General features: G+C 45.0%; 1 protein-coding gene and 1 long non-coding RNA gene across 2 annotated transcripts; one reads left to right on the top strand and one right to left on the bottom strand.

Moving 5' to 3' along the window:
• Positions 1-7,008: 7,008 nt before the first annotated feature.
• Positions 7,009-10,111, bottom strand: TAL2 (TAL bHLH transcription factor 2). The gene has a single exon (XM_075078435.1). The coding sequence runs from the start codon at positions 10,103-10,105 to the stop codon at positions 9,752-9,754; it is 354 nt and encodes a 117-aa protein (XP_074934536.1). The 5' UTR covers positions 10,106-10,111; the 3' UTR covers positions 7,009-9,751.
• A 5,361-nt stretch (positions 10,112-15,472) lies between these two features.
• LOC142050836 (uncharacterized) lies at positions 15,473-17,787 on the top strand. Its single transcript, XR_012658154.1, has 2 exons — positions 15,473-15,929; positions 17,015-17,787. It is a non-coding gene; the product is annotated as an uncharacterized LOC142050836 (long non-coding RNA).
• Positions 17,788-18,175: the final 388 nt, after the last annotated feature.

The following is an 18,175-nucleotide window of genomic DNA, read 5'->3' as shown; positions in this document are numbered from 1 at the left end:
AAATGGTGTCCTGAAATATTCTGCTTAAGGCTGCAGGACTGAACAAACAGTCTGTTCTGCATGAGAAAGGGGAGCCGTCCTATTTAAGGTGGAGTGCAGAGCAAACGTTTTCCTTCCACCTCCCCTTTTCCCTCTCAACAGCAAATGATTTATCTTCACTAGAGGCAAGAATTGTCTCTCAGAAACTAACCCTCTGAATTTCTGGCTGAAAGGGGCACAGAACAAAGAGCGGTCATTAAGGAGATAGTTAATATGCCCCTGTATGCCTTTGGCTAGTAAACAATGTTCACCAGAGTTTTAGGGGCCGCAAGTTCAGGCCCATCTGTCTCTGGAAGTGTTGTAATGCCCCCTTCTCTCTCTTGTTATCTCCGCAGGCATGGAGGTATAGACAGTGCTTTTATTATGTGTGGAAACAAGGTGCCTCTCTCCAACGACCTCCAGCTGGAAAGAGAAAATATACTTCTTGTTTGTGACAAGTATACTCAGCAGAGTCCGTGATAGTTGTGCTCACTCACACCATCCTTGGAACCAGCTCAGACCAACACTCAGTCTTGATCCTGCACTGATACCAGTGTCCTGAGGAACAATCAGGGTCCTGCAAGCAGGTCAATGGAGGTGATCTGTCCCCTCTTCAGCAACGGTGAGGCCACATCTAGAGTGCTGCGTCCAGTTCTGGGCTTCCCACTACAAGAGATATGGTCTTACTGGAGCGAGTCCAGTGGAGGGCCACAAGTAGGAGTAAGCTAGTGGAACATCTTTCACAGAAGGAGAGGCTGAGAGAGATGGGACTGTTCAGCCTGGAGAAAAGATGGTTGAAGGGAAGCTTCTCAATGTGTACCAATATGTGCTGGGAGGGAATGATGTATAGGGAGCCAGACTCTTCTCAGTGGTAACCACTGACTGGACAAGAGGCAATGGACACAAATTTAAAAGAAAGTAAAAACCATCTGAACACAAGAAAAAACTTTTTTAATAGGAAGGTGGTCAAACACGGGAATGGGCTTCCCAGAGAGGTTTTGGATTCTCCATCTGTGGAGGTGTTCAAAATTTGACTGGGTATTCAAAATTTGACTGTCACCTGGGCAGCCAGCTCTAAGTGACATGGCTTGAGCAGGGAAGTTGGGCCAGATGATCCCAGGAGGTCACTGTCAATGCAAACAATTCTGTGATTGCCAAAACACTGCCATAGGGTTGCTTTAATCTTGAAAACAATTTTTCCATATCCTTTTTATGTTTCCTCTCAGGACTGTTTCCTGACAAATTCCAGCTGTAGCAAAGGTAATGTTGGTAAAGCCAGGTTGGGGGGACACTGTCAGCTCCTGCGGAGGGGGGATCCATTTTAGAGTTGTGTGTGTGTGTCTGCAAAGTCACTGCCCATTATTCAATAAATTTCAAGGGCAGCATCAGCCTAGTTGGACATATGAGGTTGTATGTGCTCAGAAGCTGTCTAGTGCTGTAGCTACCATCTGAAGAACAATTTGTGGACCATACTTCAACTACTAGATTCTGGGAAGGATTAGTTAAGGAGAAAGAAAAGCAACGTTCAACAGGAAACAGACTTCTCATTGTGCCCCTTCATTGTATATTCTCCATGCTCCCTTTTCTGCCCAGTAGCGCAGGCCAGTTTGGGACACTCTAAATTGTCAAGAGCAGCAAGGGGTTACCCGGAGTGTGCTTTGTTTGGCAATACAGACGGCTTTTTTTGTTAACTGACTTGAACCCATTGTCTGTGCACCCCCCTCCCATACCCTCTCTCCTGTCCTCACCACCCTCATCCCCAGCCCAGCTTACCCTCCACAGATCCCCTTACAGTCTTTGGGTTCATGAAGTACAAATTAGCATAATCAGATTAGCTGCATGGGGTTGTTCAGCATGGAGCTGAAAAGGAAGAAAAAGAAAAAGTGGTTCACAAAGAGAAGCCCTGAGGAGGGCAGAAGGGGGTGATATTGCTGTTGTGCTCTGGTGCTGAAAACTTGCACCTGCATAGCAAGCAGATCCTCTTCTCACTAAGGACTCTTAGATGGTATTAAAGCATAGGAATTAATTGGGGGAAGGGTAAGGGGGCAGAGAAATGATGACAGGAAAGCTGGGATGGAGAGGAGAGGAGAAATTCTATTAATTGAATTATCTGTACTGGGACTGTATAGTTTGCTGGCAGTGGAAAATATTGTTCGATTCCTATTCATCATGGAGAGGAGATGAGCCTGGTAATCTGGCCTATCAAGATAAGAGTTTTAGAGTCTCTGCAGGAGACTGATAAGAAACATGGTAGGAAAAAGCAAACTGGTTAGAGGCAGGGGGCAGGGGGTGGGGAAGTGGGGTGTTGTTTTTTTTTCCTAGGCACCTTCTGTGTTGGCCTGACATCACTAAAAGTAGTAAACAATCTACTTGATTGCCTTAGTGCCTGCCCTAATTTTCCCCTTTCTGCCCTTGCTGGGAGAGGAACCCTCCCAGAGGAGTCAAGACTCAAATCCATAGCCACAGGTTTTAAAAGCAGCTAGGGGCTTTGTATGCTTATGTATTCAGGAACATGAGATGAAGTGACTTGAAGGTGCCTGTTTTTAAAAAAATCTTTAGATACCTTCCAAGGCTGCTTCCACACTGCCAGCTCTTCCAGCTGAATTCCCTGACCAGTCACTGTCAGCTTTCTGAGGTATCTTAAAAGCATGAATGGACAGAGATTACAAGAAAAACACCCCAAAAAGCAGTAGTGACAACCCTAAAATGTTTTAAGTTGAGCCCTCAAGATCAAGAATCTTACTGCCAGCCTTAGCCCTAGACTTTTTCAGTACTTCACAGAGTCAGGATAAAAGCAAACATAAATGTCAGGATAAGTCAAGCTTTGAGGCAGTATTTATGACAAGCCCCTGGCTAACTTGAACCTCCAGTTTTCAAGAAGAAATACAGTCTTTGGTATGATTTATCTTAACAGCACACGGCAGAGAACTGCTGAAAGTATTTAACTGATGAAATTGTGATAAAAAGCAAATAAACTTTTTTTTTACTATTATTTTAACAGCATTTTCATTTCTTTGACTTTAGAAATAAGCAATTAACTTACAACTATGCTTTAAGGGGAATATAAAACATATTTAGATAATAACATACTATCAATGTTTTTCTGTATTGGTTGAGCAGCCTATACTCTTGGAAAAAGTTTGAAATTAATAGGAGCCACTTTATCAGGGCTTTCAGGATTACCTAACTGGCAGTTTGACTTACTTATTACATGTAACAGAAACAACATGGTGGTGTTCTGTTTTCTGTTGGTGATATATAGAGAAGTAATATAGAAGTCTATCCCCTACAACAAAAGTAGTGTCTATCCAGGTATGTCAAACATGAAAGAACCATCCTACACACTTTCTCCCACTTTCACTGACAATTTGTCTTGTATTCATTCTTGTTGTTTTGTTTTTTCCTTAGTCTGAAAGAATAAATTTTATTTTAAAGGCAAAATTAGTTGTTTTCCCTTTGCATGTGACCTTAAGTGAACTTCAGCATGGACTTCAAGGAGTTGATAAGAGTAAGATGGATAGATAGATGATAGCTAGATGGACATACATACATATATATATATATATTTTCTAATATGCTCAGCTATTCAGTTCAAAATCGACAGGTAAAATTACACTGCTGAAGTTACCTGCCATGAATTTTTCCCCAAGCTTCCAATCTGAGAGCTACAGAACATCCATTTGCATTCCACATGTCTATGCAGAAATGTGGCTTTTGAGACTGGGCTGTCCTGTGCTAAACACAGTGGCTGGGCGTGTTCACCAGACAGCAGCTGGCCACTCTTCTGTACCTGAAAATTTAGGGAAAATGTTTCCAGCATAGCTCAGGCGGAAGAGCCACAGCGGGCGACTCTGCTCAGCATTGAGTTATTTCAGTTCCTGTTCGAGTGGTGGGAGTATTTCCCATGCAAGCAGGCTGTGCCAGTACCGAGCACTTTTGGCAAGTCCAACCTGCTGGGCTGACTTGCTCTATTGGGACCTCTCAGCTGGCAACTGACTTTTGCCATGCTGTCCCATAGAGATGACTGCAGAGCCTCTTAGCAGGGCCAGATACTTCCTTCTGAACCCACAGGCAGTAAAACACTTCAGGTCACAGTCATGTGGCCTGAGCTTCTGTGGTTAGCTAGGTCTAATAGTCTCCACTCAAGGGGCTCTTAGGCATTGTAGACTCTTGAGAGTCTTCAGGTCCTTCCAGTAAGCGTAAAGCTTGCTAAAGCTTGAACTAAATACTGTGTAGTCTTGAGTTGGGGGAATCTATGGGTAATGTTTTGGTTAGCAGTACATCTGTGTATGTAATACTGGGCACAGTAATTCTGCTCTGATTTGAAGGCAGATTTAATACTGGCTGCTCTTAACCTTTCCCAGCTCCAGGACTGAGCACTGCTATCTTCCAGGGTTTGCCAAATACACTCACCAAGAGAAGAGCAATGCTAAATGTTGTCTACACTCACGGTTGGATGCAGAACACCTCCCTGGACACTTGCTGGCTGTGGGCCATCATCCTTTAGCTTTCCATTAAGGTTTTAGGCTACCTAGGAAAGAGTCTGTCTTTCAAGGTGTAGAGTAGGCAATTTCAAAGAAAGTGAGGGATCTTTCCTAGGTCTGGGATAGTCAGTGCTGTTTGCTGTGCCCCCAGCCAGCTGTAATGGGACAGAAAGGCGGGTGCATGGGAAACCCCTCCTACCCTCTGCCAGTGAATACCTCTTTGCATCACTTGCCAGGATAGAAGTTGGAGACTTCATCTGAGACCCAATGCAGTCCATGCTTGAGATCCACAGGAGTCTCACTGACCTCTTCCTGCCCTTCGTCCTGAGCCACTGCTGTGCTATTTTGTGGCATTGACGCTCAGCAGGGGGGATGTACCCACAGAAAGGTTGGTTGCTCTTTGCTTCTCTTTTGGGTCTCAGTGCCTGGGGAGTCCATTTTCCAAGAGACGCTCCCAAAAGAGGCTTACTGCAGGACCCTCAGTTTTGCACTGCTGGGTGTGCAATCCATGGCAGTGAAACAAACCATGGAGGGATGGGATGCGCATTGGTTTGCACACGTGGGAAGAGGGTGGGGGGAGAATACAATAGGATGAGATGAACTCTTCTTTGTATAGCGAAGAGCTGGACCAACTCAGAGTGCAATGCAAATGCTACCATTGGCTTACAGACAGGACAATGACAAATTCAACCAGATACATGTATCAACTGGATACAGGGCAATCTCTGCCTTCTATGACCCAAATACTTGTTTGAGCTCCTTCCTCCACCCACCTTCTCCCTTCTGATTCTCTGAGCACCTGCTGTATTAAAAATACAATTACACCCCTGAAAAGTGACGGATTTAGACTTTGTCACTTTGCCGATGACCTTTAGATTTAAGGCTGGCTCCCGAGTGACCCCTGCCCCACAGGTCAGTAGTTAAGTCGCCCATTCTCTCCACCTCTTTTCATCACCCATCCTTCAAAGAACAAAAGTCAGATCTGCTTTGCTCACACTACTTTACCCATGGTCACTGCATATCATTCCCTAGCAGCAAAGAAATTTCTGGGAGCCAGTTACATACTGCAGGATAAACTACTAAATGTTTCATGAATCATATGCTTCTAAAACACATCGGTCCTGCAGCTTCTGCTTCTTGCTCGGAGTAAGATGCTGGGATGGATCGTGGTGTCCTAAAACTCTGTTTTGCCATGTACTTTGGCTAACTCAGGAATCCTGTGAGTCTCCCTCTGCTATGCTCATTGTAGTCTCCCTGATTTAGACTCAGTACCACTAACAAGACTGCTGAGTACATGCCTCACCACAAAGTCTTCCTCAGCATGGGCAACAGTCCAGAAAAAACAAGGCACCATTGTAGGTCTACAATTTCACTGTGCAGTATCCAGTGCTAGGTGCAGTGTGTTTGCAACAGCCAGGATTTGAATCCACTGAATCTCAGGCCAAAACCCAAACATATGTGAGATATTTTCAGACAGCTCCAAATGACTTGGTACGTCTCCATGCCACAGGTCCCATTAGCTCACAGCACAGCACCATGTTACCATAGCTATTCTGTGCACACTTCAAGAGGAGGCATTGCCACATGCTCCTGAGCATACTAATTTGGCAATACCTGCTGGAAGCAGAGGGTCCTCTCTAAGGTGGCATTGCCTTGCTTAATATAAATACATGTTTTGAACCTCACATTTGCTGATTTCATGGCTTTTATATATAATCTCTTTTGATTATACCTTTCTCAGGCACATATTGTGCAGAAATCCCTCTCTTGGTGTATCACAGAGCAGTGTCAGGGCTGTGATATGTTCAGTTAAGCAGGAAACTAAAACAGGCCCTGTGTCCCAGTGATTTCCTGTCTTTTCCTCACAACTTCTGCATCTGTCGTCCTAGTGGTTCCTCTCCCTCTTCCAGCCTCATATTTAACTGGGCGTTAGGTTGTTCCCATCAGGTGTTAGCCAGAAAGAGCAGCTTTACACCCTAAGGTCCCCTCAAATTTGGATAAGTTTTTATACCTGAAATGGACTCCAGTCAGATAGGTTGTGCTTATCTGAACATCTACAAATAATATTAGGCTCAAATCAGATTCCAAATTAACTCTTTAGTGTGAATTCTGCTTTTGAAAATGGAGTTGGTTAAACTCTTTTGAATTGTGAATATTTGGAAGACAAACACAACGGTGTTGTACGATGAAATTTTATTTATCTGTCTTTTTCAAGAGCTGGTCAAAATCTGCTTAGCATGTAGACTGAAATACAATTCAACCAAAATGGTAAGAAATCATAATAAACAAAGAGACTCCTGTCATTCTTTATCATCTGATAATGTTTCTAACATCAAGACTCTTGTGTAAGTGCTGAACAGCAGAACAATCCTCTACTGCAAATTACATTGTAATGTTTTTTGTATCCTGTACCAAGTGGTATGCAAATATACAATGAAACTTTAAAGAAATTTTAAAAGACAAAAATTAGTTTCTTAAATAATTTATTTGGAATATATTAGGTGTTAAATAGCATTATATAGCACAAAATGTGATTAGTTACACTGTATTTGTTCATGATCATACAGATTAAGAAAACCACAAAACACGAAGAAGAAACTTGGAAAAAAAAAATCTTTGGTAGATCTAGTGAAATACATGCTGAACATGAGAGTAGGAAGCTCCTAAATGGAAAGGAGAACAAAGAAAGCACTGATATGAACCAAAGCAACAACAAGAAGGGAAGCTCTTTAGGATAGAAAATATAACAAAGTTGCCACGTTTTCTTTCCCCTCCCCTGGACAATACCTCTGATCACAAGATGGTCTGGCTTGCCTTGGTGACATGTGTTTCCTAGTATAGCAAGTGGCTGATAGACCAAATCACACCGCCACACCTCAGCAATAAGTGCTCTGATTTACTTGGACTAATTTATCCTGCTGTAACTCCCAGCAAGTCAACAGAAAACTAGGAGGAGGACTTGGCTCATTACCTTTGAGGCGCTGTGCTGAAGAGGCTGTGATGCCATTCAGCAGTATTAAAGTGGGCAGAGGCAGGGAGAAAGCAGTACTGATTTCACGAACCATGCAAAAGGCTCTTAGTGTGTTTCCAGTCAGCCGCTCTCCAGCGCAGTCATCAGCCCTGACAGCTCAGAGATGCAGGGATAAACAAACTGAAGATTAACAGTGTTCAGAAACAAAATAAAATCACCATGAACACTTTCAGCTTTTTTTTTTTTTTTTCATCAAAATCAGGTCCACTGGCATGCCTGTATGTTACAGCACCAGCTCTGGTCAGGGTAAGCTGTGTTCCTGTCAGACCTTGGTCTTTGTCAATGGACAGGACAGCCTGAATCACACTTAGCAGGAGGCAGCCCTGGCTTCTTTGGTGCACCTGGTGGTGGGTGAGGCTTTAAAAGGCAGCTCAGCTTTGGGTGCCAAATCCTCTCATGCAGAAGGGCTGTGTATGTTACATGCACAAACCCTACCTCTGCTTCCTGAAGGCGGCTCATTGTCTCGTGAATAACCAGAAACAGCCCAGGGACATGCCTTGGCATATGGGAGCTCCACTTCTTCACCAGTGGTAAATAGTTGTCTTTTCTACACATTGACATGTACCTTGGTCCACATAGAAATCAAAAAGACCTGTGTCAGTGGGAGCAGGATCTGAACGGGAAGCAGTTCTACTTAAACCTGGTGTCATTTTTCCTTTTGCTCTATGCAGCTTTATAACTTGCATGAGCAGTCCAGGCCTTTGATGGCATAGGTTATAACTCAATCAGGAAATTAGATTGATTTGTGGGCAAAAATCCACAATGGTCACCTTCATGAAATGTCTTTTCATCCTGCTTATCATCTCAACACCTACAGCATGGTGATTGGCGTTACCTACAGGGAACTGACCCACTGAATGAAGTGGAAGATGTTTACACCAATTTCTTTGTCCTTGCTCCATCAGCCCATTTGGGACAGTGTAGGAGGAACTTCAGCTACAGCAGGCAAAAGCAGAGAGTTTAAAGGCAGTCAGCTGAGTATACAGGCAGCATGCCCCTAGTCTTGTCCGTGGTCTTGGTACCCTGCCTGGGGAAGACATCAATCCATCTTCACACACCCCAGGATCACAGCACCAGGGTCTTACAGGTGACAGCAAGGATTTGTGCAGCTTGGTTCTGCCTCCCATGGTGGCAAAAGCAGGGCTGGTTCAGGAACTTGACGCCCAAGATGCATGGCACACAGCCCTGTGCTGAAGGGGTACCACAGTGCACCAGTGATGCATGCCCAGCACCTTCTGCCAGGCCCAGACATGCTCCAGCTGCTTCTGCAGCGCGGAACAAGAGGGGGCACTGCTCACTGGCTTTTCCTTGAAGGTTTTCACAGTGCATCACTGAGGTCCTTCTCCCTGGACTTGCCTCCCAAAACAGGACCTCCCCCATTGCTACAGCTGTAAAGAACAAAAAAGTTTAGCCAACAGCCTCTCTGATGGGATTTTAAGGGACCTGGAGTGTAACTGACCAGCTTCCTTCACACGTATACTGTCACTGCTACAGAGGAGGTTTAATCTGCCTGTTGAACCCACTGAAACTCATCTATGACTATGTCTTCTTTTATTTTACATTGGCATTTTTGCTTTAACCTAACGTTCACTTTTGTTTAATAGCATTTTTCTCTGACACTAGGCATTGCTCCAGTCTCATGGTGAAAGATGTAGCAAGGTAAAAGGGCTAAGACTTGTATTTTCAAAAAAAAAAAAAAAATCAAGCCAGAAATAAGATACACAGGCTCAAGAGTGAGTCCAATTAGCCCCTAGAACTGCTGGTGAAGGACTGTGGCAAATACCACATCTCAAAATCTTTCACTATCAAGACCAGATGTCTGCCGCGGTCAAATTTTTTGGTGCAGTCATCGTTCTTGAGGTCAGTAGTGTTTCCTTGAAATAGCATGGGAGAATAATCTCTTTCCCTGCCAGAAACACTGGATGAATTTCTACGGCCTGATTTGTGGAGGAGATCAGGGCAGAAAGCCCTTCTGGCTTGGACTCTGCTGTGACAGCAGTGAGTCCTTCCAAGTTCCCAGGGCCTGCAAGTTCTCTGTCTGGTGTTCCAGATTGTTGGCTGAACAAGGATTTCCTTTCCTATTAAATAAAAATGTATACCAAATAAGCCAGTAGTAAATAAAAATAAATAATCAGAATACATACACCAACAACCCACAGATTCTGCAAAAAGAGGGGGACTACCAGACTAACACCAAGACTGCATGTGTCATTGTCTGCTAGGGAGATGATGTCTCTGACCAACACTCTGCTATATTGCTGCTCATGCCCGGAGAGGAGACACCACAGTTTTCTATCAGTGTCAGCTCCTCCATGCTTTGCAAGCGTGGGGCTTGCTGGAAGAACCCCAGGATGCTGCCTCGTGCTGCCACTGCCGTCTGCTGCAGGCCTGGCTCTCCCAGGACCTTTACAAGGAAGTTGATATATCTCATAGCTAAGCGGAGTGTCTCATTTTTGCTCAGTTTTTTGTCTGGTGGGTGGGTGGGAATGAGTTTCCTCAGCTTGGCAAAGGCGCTGTTGACATTTTGCTGCCTCCATCGCTCCCTGGTGTTGGTGAAGACCTTCCTTGTCATTCTCAAGGTGCTGCAAAGCAAAGGAGATGGTGACTGAATGCTAGATACCCCTGGATTTCATGCAGGCTGCTGCTCTGGGAACCCTGTAACCTCTGGGCCATCAGCAAGTGCTCAAGCACAGTGGTGGTGCTAGGCATTTCTAATTTTTGCCTTCCATGGCTGATGCCCTTGTCCTGCAAGTCCTGAACAGATTCACCCTAATCCCTAAAGTCATGTCCCCATTCGCAGCCATGATCATAAGCATTGCAGCTGCAACCAGATGCCAGAGTCCAGTAAGGACTTCACAAAGGAGTAAATGGAGTTTAATTTCCTCAGACAACCATTCGGTGCTGCTATGAGCCCAGCTTCTCCATGCTCCTGAGAGTTCCCCTGCAGCAGAATTCCCAATAGCCAATGCATTAGTCATCCCACCAAGCTCTGTGAGGGATACCTGGTCACTTTTTATCGGGGAAGGCAGGGCAGGCCCAGGGCAGAACACATCCATGCTTTCCCAGCCCCAGTTCTCACCTTCTTGGGGGCTGCTCTGAGCTGGCCCAAGCTTGATGACGCATGGCTGGAACTAAACCAGGTGGACCTTCATCATGGGCCTTCAGTGAGCGGACAGCCAACACCACAGACACATGTGATTATGTTTATTTCAGGAGACTCTCCAGGGAAGCAACAGTCTGGTTCCCTGCCTAGCCCACACTGACTGCTCACTGCTGGTGGCAGAGGCTTTTCAGTCTGATCCATTCAGGCTTCTGGTTTAGCCTCTGATAGCTGCCAAGACTAAACCACAAGTACCGTGAGTGCAGGCTGCACAGGAAAAATGCAATTCCTACAAAATGTGTAGGCATCCTAGCCAAAATGTCTATGTAGGTGGTACCTATCCACCCTGCCTCACAGAGCTGAGCGGCAAAGGGAACCCGGTGCCCAGAGCAGACGTGACAACAGAATAGCACTGTGCAAGGGGTGCACAGTAGTTCTAAATGCCATTTACCAGCAAGGTTGTCAAAACCTCTTGGGGTTTCCCTAACCCTGCTCCCACCACCACTGGAAAGTCTTCCCTTCTCTCCCACAGCCCTGCAGGAAACACTCACTCCTCCATTTCTGAAACTGCTTTTTATGCCAATGGCACGCAGACAGTTGGAGCAGGGAAAAACTATCCACAGCCAAGAGACTAAAGGACAAATGTTTCCACTTACCCTCTCATGCATGTGAAAACCTCAGCTTTTTATATTCTTGGCAAACCCATCCTTACAGCAGCCCCACAGGGGACTGGGGAGCAGGGGGGATAGCACCTTCACCCCCAAAAAGAGGAAACTTTGGGGTGACAGCCCAGCTGTGATCCTGTGTCCGTGTGAAGCAGCCTCATGCCATGCAAGACACTCAGGTTTCACCAAAGTATGTGGTAATGGTCTGGGTGAATAAAGAAAATCCCGCTGTGACTCAGAGGTTAATTGGGGTGCCCTGGCAGGGAGACAAGACATGCATGTCAGACAGGGAAGTTCCCTCCCAGCTCCTTCAAGTCCCAGTCCAGCACTGATTACAAATCACCAGGGAAACACAGTTACAGCATTGTAAATTATGTCAGAGCCATGTTCAGAGACCTCGGTCAGAGATGCAGCTAATACAGATGTGCCCATGTATACTACATATGGGTTCGCTTATGCCACCCATACCTCACAGGCTCCTCTCAGCCACCGCCTTTACAGGTCTAACACATTTTTGTTTTGGTAGAAGTCTGAAATTACTGTCAGGCTCAGTTGTCTACTCTGCCTTTAGGGGATAAGAAAATCGTCTCATCAAAATGTCCTTGCTTCATGAGAGGCTCATTTAAAAAACTAACCCTCATATTTCAGGTTGCTGAGAGTTTTCCATATTTTTTGTAGACTTACATTGAGGACCCATTGCTTGATCTGAATGGGGAAAGTATTTATTTTTATTATCATTATTATTATTCTCCTACTCCATGTATTACTTTTGGTTTGTGCTATGGGAACAAATCGACTTGGTACATTACGCCTACATGAAACAGCTGGCATGTACCTTTTTGGCAAGAACGCTGCCACATCAGTGATAACAGATTTTAAACACTGCCTTCCAGTACTCCTCTGTACTGTGGTGTGTTCACTCCCCAAGGCAAAACTTTTGCCTTTAGAGTTTTATTCTTCCAAGCAGCTGCTTGGATCCATGTGAAATTCAGAGTGCCACCTGCTTCTCTCTCTCCCCCTCTCATCTGTTTTTTGTGTTTGCTTTTTTGTTTTTTAAGACAAATGTACCTGTGTACAAAGGCAGCTCTTTTTTATAACATAGGGAAAGTTATTTGGGCTTCTTTGATTCTTCTAAGAGGTCAGGTGGATTGTGTTTTGCCAGGCCTTTCAGTCTCTGCACTGTAATTCTGGTACGTGGTTCTGGGTTTGCTGGATGCCCGTTTACATCTCAGCTACAAATACCAACAGACGGTCTGCTCCTTCTCTTGCTCCTGCTGCAAACAATCCCCAGAAACTCCAGGAAAGCAGGTTAGCACCCAGCCCTGGTGCTGTGAACATGTCATCTTGTCCTGTTAGCTGTATTACTGGTGGAAAAATAACCCCAGCCTACTCCTTCACACCATGCTTTCTTTGTCTCTCTTCTCTTGCCTTTGGAAAGGACAATACTATGTTTGTGGTCACAAGCCTTGTTAGCAAACAGATGCCTTTGTGAGTCTAGCTCCTGCTTTACACTTCAAAAATGTGTGTCTGTATTTCTGACATTTATTCAAGATCAGCAAACAACAGCTCCTTCCCTCTCCCAGTGCCTCCTCTTGTGCTGATGGCTGTATGGGGAGCTTCATTTCAGGTGTAATCCACTTCCGTACATCTCTCCACCTTAAATTTCTCTTTTCTTTTTTGCTTTACTTGTGCAGGTTTCCTGTTGTTGTGCTCAGAGTTTCAGCTAGAAATGTAAGAGAAGAACGAGCCCGGTCCAATCCTGCAGTAACTGTAATTTTTCAGCACAGCTTCTTTTCTCATATCGTCACCTACACATCCCTCCTGTAACCACAGCACCTTACAGTTAAAATGCAGCCAGTTTACTGACAAGGGATCTGATTTCCATTCCTTTTGTCTCATTCCCTTCCTCCTCTTTCCTCCTTCTCTCCAACCCTCCCCACCAAGCTTGGCTTTCAATATATTACTTGCAGCTTCAGGTCTTTGCTAATGTTGCACATCTGAGCAATGTATTCTTCAGCTTTCTCTGGTGCACTGTATAAAATATGTATTGTCTGGTGGCTGCGTGTGGCTTATATCCCACTGGTCCCATTTTAAATCTGTACAGAAATCACCCGTTTATATATATCATGGACAGATACATTTCATTAACCTGCAAGCGTGGATTCTGTGCTTTCTGGTCACCTTCCCTAACCACAGGTTAACAGCCCCCCATTTAGCTGACAATAAAGACACCCAGGAAGACAGTAGCTTAAATTCAGGAGGATTAATTCTGCTCTCAGGAATGCAAATCTCGAACGTTACACCATTTTCACTGGAGGAATTACTCTGAAGGGCAAAATGTTGCCACTGAGGACAGGATTTAACTCAGATCAAGAAGATATGTCCAGAAGTAGTAGGTAAGTGCAGTTTCGTGAGCTAAGATCCGCATCCGCAGTGTGTAAAGAGAATTGTGCAAAGAAATAACCCCAGCCCAGCAGTGAATCTGCTCCAACGCCCAGAAAGAAAAAAACAAAACGCCACCACCCACCGAACAGATAGTTGAAGGTTTTTCCACACACCCCCCCCGCCTACCGTTTTGAAAAATATAAAAGGGGGTGGGGGGGGTGGGGGGTGGGAATACTGGCTGTGGTTAATGCAGCCGCAAGTGTCACCAGACAAAGACTAAACAATAGAAAAGATGAAGATCTCTCTCTGAGTAGCAGCAGTCCTCACAGCCTCTCTGTGCAAAAGCCATTCAAGCAATTCAGGCAGCAGCAGAGCAGCTTAAGCACAAAGCACCGTCTCTGCTAGGACATTCCTCAGCAAATGGCCCCCGAGCCAGCGGTTAATGTCTGAGGGCTGGCAGGGGACTCGCCAGGAGCCCAGCACTCAGTCATAATTAGCAGGCTGCTATTAAATAAAGATCTTGGATGAGAAAGTTCCTCCCTGAAGTTATACCTTTGACCTCGATGAAGTTAAATCCATGTTGAAACTGGCCACTGGAGACCTACTCCTGCAAATCTTAATCAGACAGCAGATGCCTGCTGCCAGCAAGAATTGGAGTGCTTCTAGTAAACCTGCAGTGCCACACTGTTACTCCACTAGGGAAACCCAGTGCCTGCTAACATTAGTTGTTTAACACAGTGCATTGGATTTTGCTAAGTCCCCTCAGCCCCTAAGTAAATGGCAACAGAAGAGCAGATGGTGCCTGTTTCCTGTATTAGGCAGGTGCTTGTGAGCCCGAGGTACTACAGGGAGCAAAGACTCTCCAGCTATCAACCCTTACTGCTGTGCCTTGTTCACTTTGCATCAGTGTGATCTGGAGAAGAGGAGAAAGAGGAAGCTCATTGTTTCCTTCTTCAGTTTCATGCAAGCCTCAGAGCATGGGACTCAGCTCCATGCAGAGGGGAAGACTGAGCATGGATGTCACAAGACATTATACTGCCTATCCATAACGTGTGGTATTTTGTTCTCCCACACCCTAGGAGAAATAATCTCAAACTCTTTGCAGCTGAACCATGCTCTGTTTCCTGCATAGTTGCTTGGATTGCAAGGACTTCCTTTCCCTTGCAGCCCAAAGGAAGAGGAGCAGGGAAAACGCATCCCAGCTTGACAGCTTGTAAGAGGAGCACCACACCTCTAGCTACAGGGTCTTCCCACCCAGCTTTCCTCAGCCTCCTGTATCATCACTGCCTCCCTGTATCTTGGCACTAATACCCCTCCCCCAAGTGCCTCCCACCTGAAATCCCACAGCTATGCTGGTGGACAAGGACACAGAGAGCACAGTGCAGTAAGCCAAATGCTGGGCTGGCAATCAGGGAATTGAACTTCTGTCCTAATTTCTGCTGTTCCTTTGCCTCAGGCAATTTTTTTTTCGGCACCTCTGTGTCCCTCCTGCCTGTAATTAGTTTGTTCCAGCTGCAAGGTTTGCAGAAAGGAAAGTATTTTGTGCATGTGTTAGAGAAGCCACAAGCACACGGTGGCCCAGCCTTGCTCGGCATGAAAGAGAAGAGCCTCTTCCAGCCCTTGCAGGGTGATTCCTAGCACCAGCAGTGAGCTTCGCTTTATTTCAAATAAAATGTGGGAAGAGGAGCTACCTCAGGAGTAAACAAGGGCTCCTTTCACTACCTCACACCTCTGTTGGGAGTGTTATCTGACAATCATGCCACGGTACAAAGTACAGCAGGGCAGCAAAAGCGCTATAAAAACCAGTCAGCGCTGACAGACTGATGTACCTTTTTTAGAGTCTGTATATCTGGGACAAAATGCACATAGTGGAATCTCTGCTTCTGGGAGCCCTCCTGTCGAAGGGCAGCATTTACAGAAACTCATAGCTACACTGTGCTGAACCTTTAGAAAAAGGAAATCACTGGAGTTTTCAACAGCAACTCTGTAAAGGTCTCTAGCTTAAGTCAGCCTTCATGTTTGGGGGTACTAGTCTATATGTGATCATAGTTCCAAAAGGCAGTTTTTTTGCCTGACACTGCGTTGCCCCTGGATTGCTTAGCTTTGTAGTCTGGTTGCCCTCCTAGAAGGTGCAGATCTGCAGTGGGGGAGAGACCTCCGCTGCATTCTGAGAAATCAACCTAGCTTGGAGACTTCACCACCTGGACGCCCTGACATCATTTCCCCCTACAGCTGCCTCGGGAAAGGTAGGTCTGTAAAGCAACAGGCTGCCACACAGCAGGCATATGGGACAGCACAAAATGTATGGGTAAGAACTTATCAACACTGATTAAGAGGTTTACTCAAGGAAACGTTTACTCTGCACATGGAAGCAGGTTTGTTGTTTGGGTTTGGTTTGGGGTTTTTTTTTTTGCCTGTAGCTCCCCTCTTGTCAATGCTTTTTATGTTCCTTTGCAGTAATGTCAGATTATACCACAGCTCTGCAAAGAACAAAGAACCCACTCATGGGCTGCAACAGCTTTTGCTAAATGGAGGTCTAGCGTATGGCATGGACATGACAGCTTGCAAAACTGAGAAAGGAATACTCTGCGAGGAGGTTTAGCCTTAATTTGCTAAAATTGCACTTGTGTTATTTCCTGTTCAGGAAGGTCTGAGAGTCTTTCTTGGGAAAGTGCTTCTCTGTCCTCCTGGCCCCATCTCCAGAAAGGCCTTCTTGTGTCAAGGTCAGAACTAGAGTTCCAGTGGGTTACCTTTAAAAACAAGTCTCTGACAAATTAACTTCCCAAACACTACATACAGACACTATCCCTGTGCTTCAGGGTTAACACAGAGAAGAACAGCTTGGTGGTCTTCTGGGAGTTCTCCAGGGACTCATTTTTTCCAGACCCAGTGTACAAAACCCTGTTCCACACAGATATTTGCTCCCACCTCATTACAGCACTCATTCCTGCATGCCTCTCTCTGCACTTGCCACTACGAGGCAGTAGGGTAGCTGCTAATAGCAGAAACTTGTCCATTTGCTTTAACTTTGCCTTGACTGCATATGTAGGAAAGCCCACATCCTCCTTACTGAACGTCTGGTATGTAAAGGAGGAGGGGGGACCAGATGCTGCGTGTCTTACAGCTCAGTAAAGACTGCTCTGCAGCAGCTCACACTGTTACAGGAGTTGTTAAGAGCACAGAAGGGAAAACCCGGTGCTGTAAGGGACATTTGCATCGGGGGTAAGGTAGATCCTGTATTATGTTTGGATATGACCCCCAGAGAATATTTGCTTCTGCATTTTATCCAGGCCTGCTCTGAGGCTGATAGCAAATCTCTCTGTGATTTCAGCAAAAGCAAGACTGAAAGACTGACAGCATCCTGATGGCAGCATGGAGCGCCCTGTCTCCCTACTAAACACAAGTTAAAACCCGCCTACTGACCACCATGGTATCACCCCAGGAATTATTTGGGTCTGCTGTGCGTAAGACTAGAGGTCGCCATAAGCACGGAGAAACGTAACAGCCACAGGAAATCATAACTTCCAAAAGTGTGATACAAACCACAGCAAGACAAGGACCGCAATCTTGTTTTCTCCTAAATGTCATGCTGCTAACCTCCATGGGCCTACGCCTGATAGAAAGATCAGAATGAAGATCATCCCTGCCTCACCCACACTCTCGTGGGCACCTGCATTTAGTCCCCAAGCCTCCCACCTGGCATGCTGACTCTGTGAACACTTAATTTCTTGAATCAGCTGCTCATATCACAACTACTTCAATGATTTATGTAAACAGTCAGTAAAAATAAGCTGCACTTATTTTAGTTATTTTTTGTGAAATGGTATAGAAACACACGGTGCAAAAAGGTTCTAAAAATCAAATATCGTCCTATACTGTTATATGGAAATCAGGAAGGATAGAGACAGCTACTTCAGAAAAAAATGCTTGGTTCGTTGTTTATTAACTTCCTCAGGCAAATACAGCTTTATGCCGAAGGCTACTCCTGGAAATATAAACATGTTCTGGATTGGCAGCTTCAAAAGTTTTTTTACAAATCTGAGAGTTATTAACATTTACGGGCTGAAATGAAATGAATAAAATTTCTAAGTTTTTCCTCCTAAAGTGAACTGTTAAACTGAGCAAAATTCAGGTACCTATGTATTTTACATGCACATCAGCTGTTAGACAGATGACAAGGTAGTGGGATTATTTTTAAATATGTAAGGATTGGAATTTAAAACTGTTTCTTTACATCTTGACCTGCTGACACTGTCATAGGATTTCCACACAGTCTAGTGCACAAACATACAGTAAAGTCTAATGAACACATGATTATCTATGCTTTTGCAAAAAATTAGTTTTAAATACCAAACACCTTTGGAGAATTCTGTTAAGTTCTGGTTCTAAATTCAGAGAGCCTGTGATGCTCTGTGTAATCATCTTGCACCAGTGCAATAACTCTGATTTACAGCACCTTGCAGTGGTATAAATGAGTTTGCCTAGTGTGTAA

Source organism: Phalacrocorax aristotelis, chromosome Z (genome assembly GCF_949628215.1).
Source record: "Phalacrocorax aristotelis chromosome Z, bGulAri2.1, whole genome shotgun sequence".
NCBI classification, from domain to species: domain Eukaryota; kingdom Metazoa; phylum Chordata; class Aves; order Suliformes; family Phalacrocoracidae; genus Phalacrocorax; species Phalacrocorax aristotelis.
Note: the sequence above shows the minus strand (reverse complement) of the source record. Positions and strands in the feature narration are given on the sequence as shown.

Bases quoted from the DNA above. Each gene is read 5' to 3' on its own strand.
- TAL2 (XM_075078435.1), bottom strand. From the start codon at position 10,105: ATGACAAGGAAGGTCTTCACCAACACCAGGGAGCGATGGAGGCAGCAA.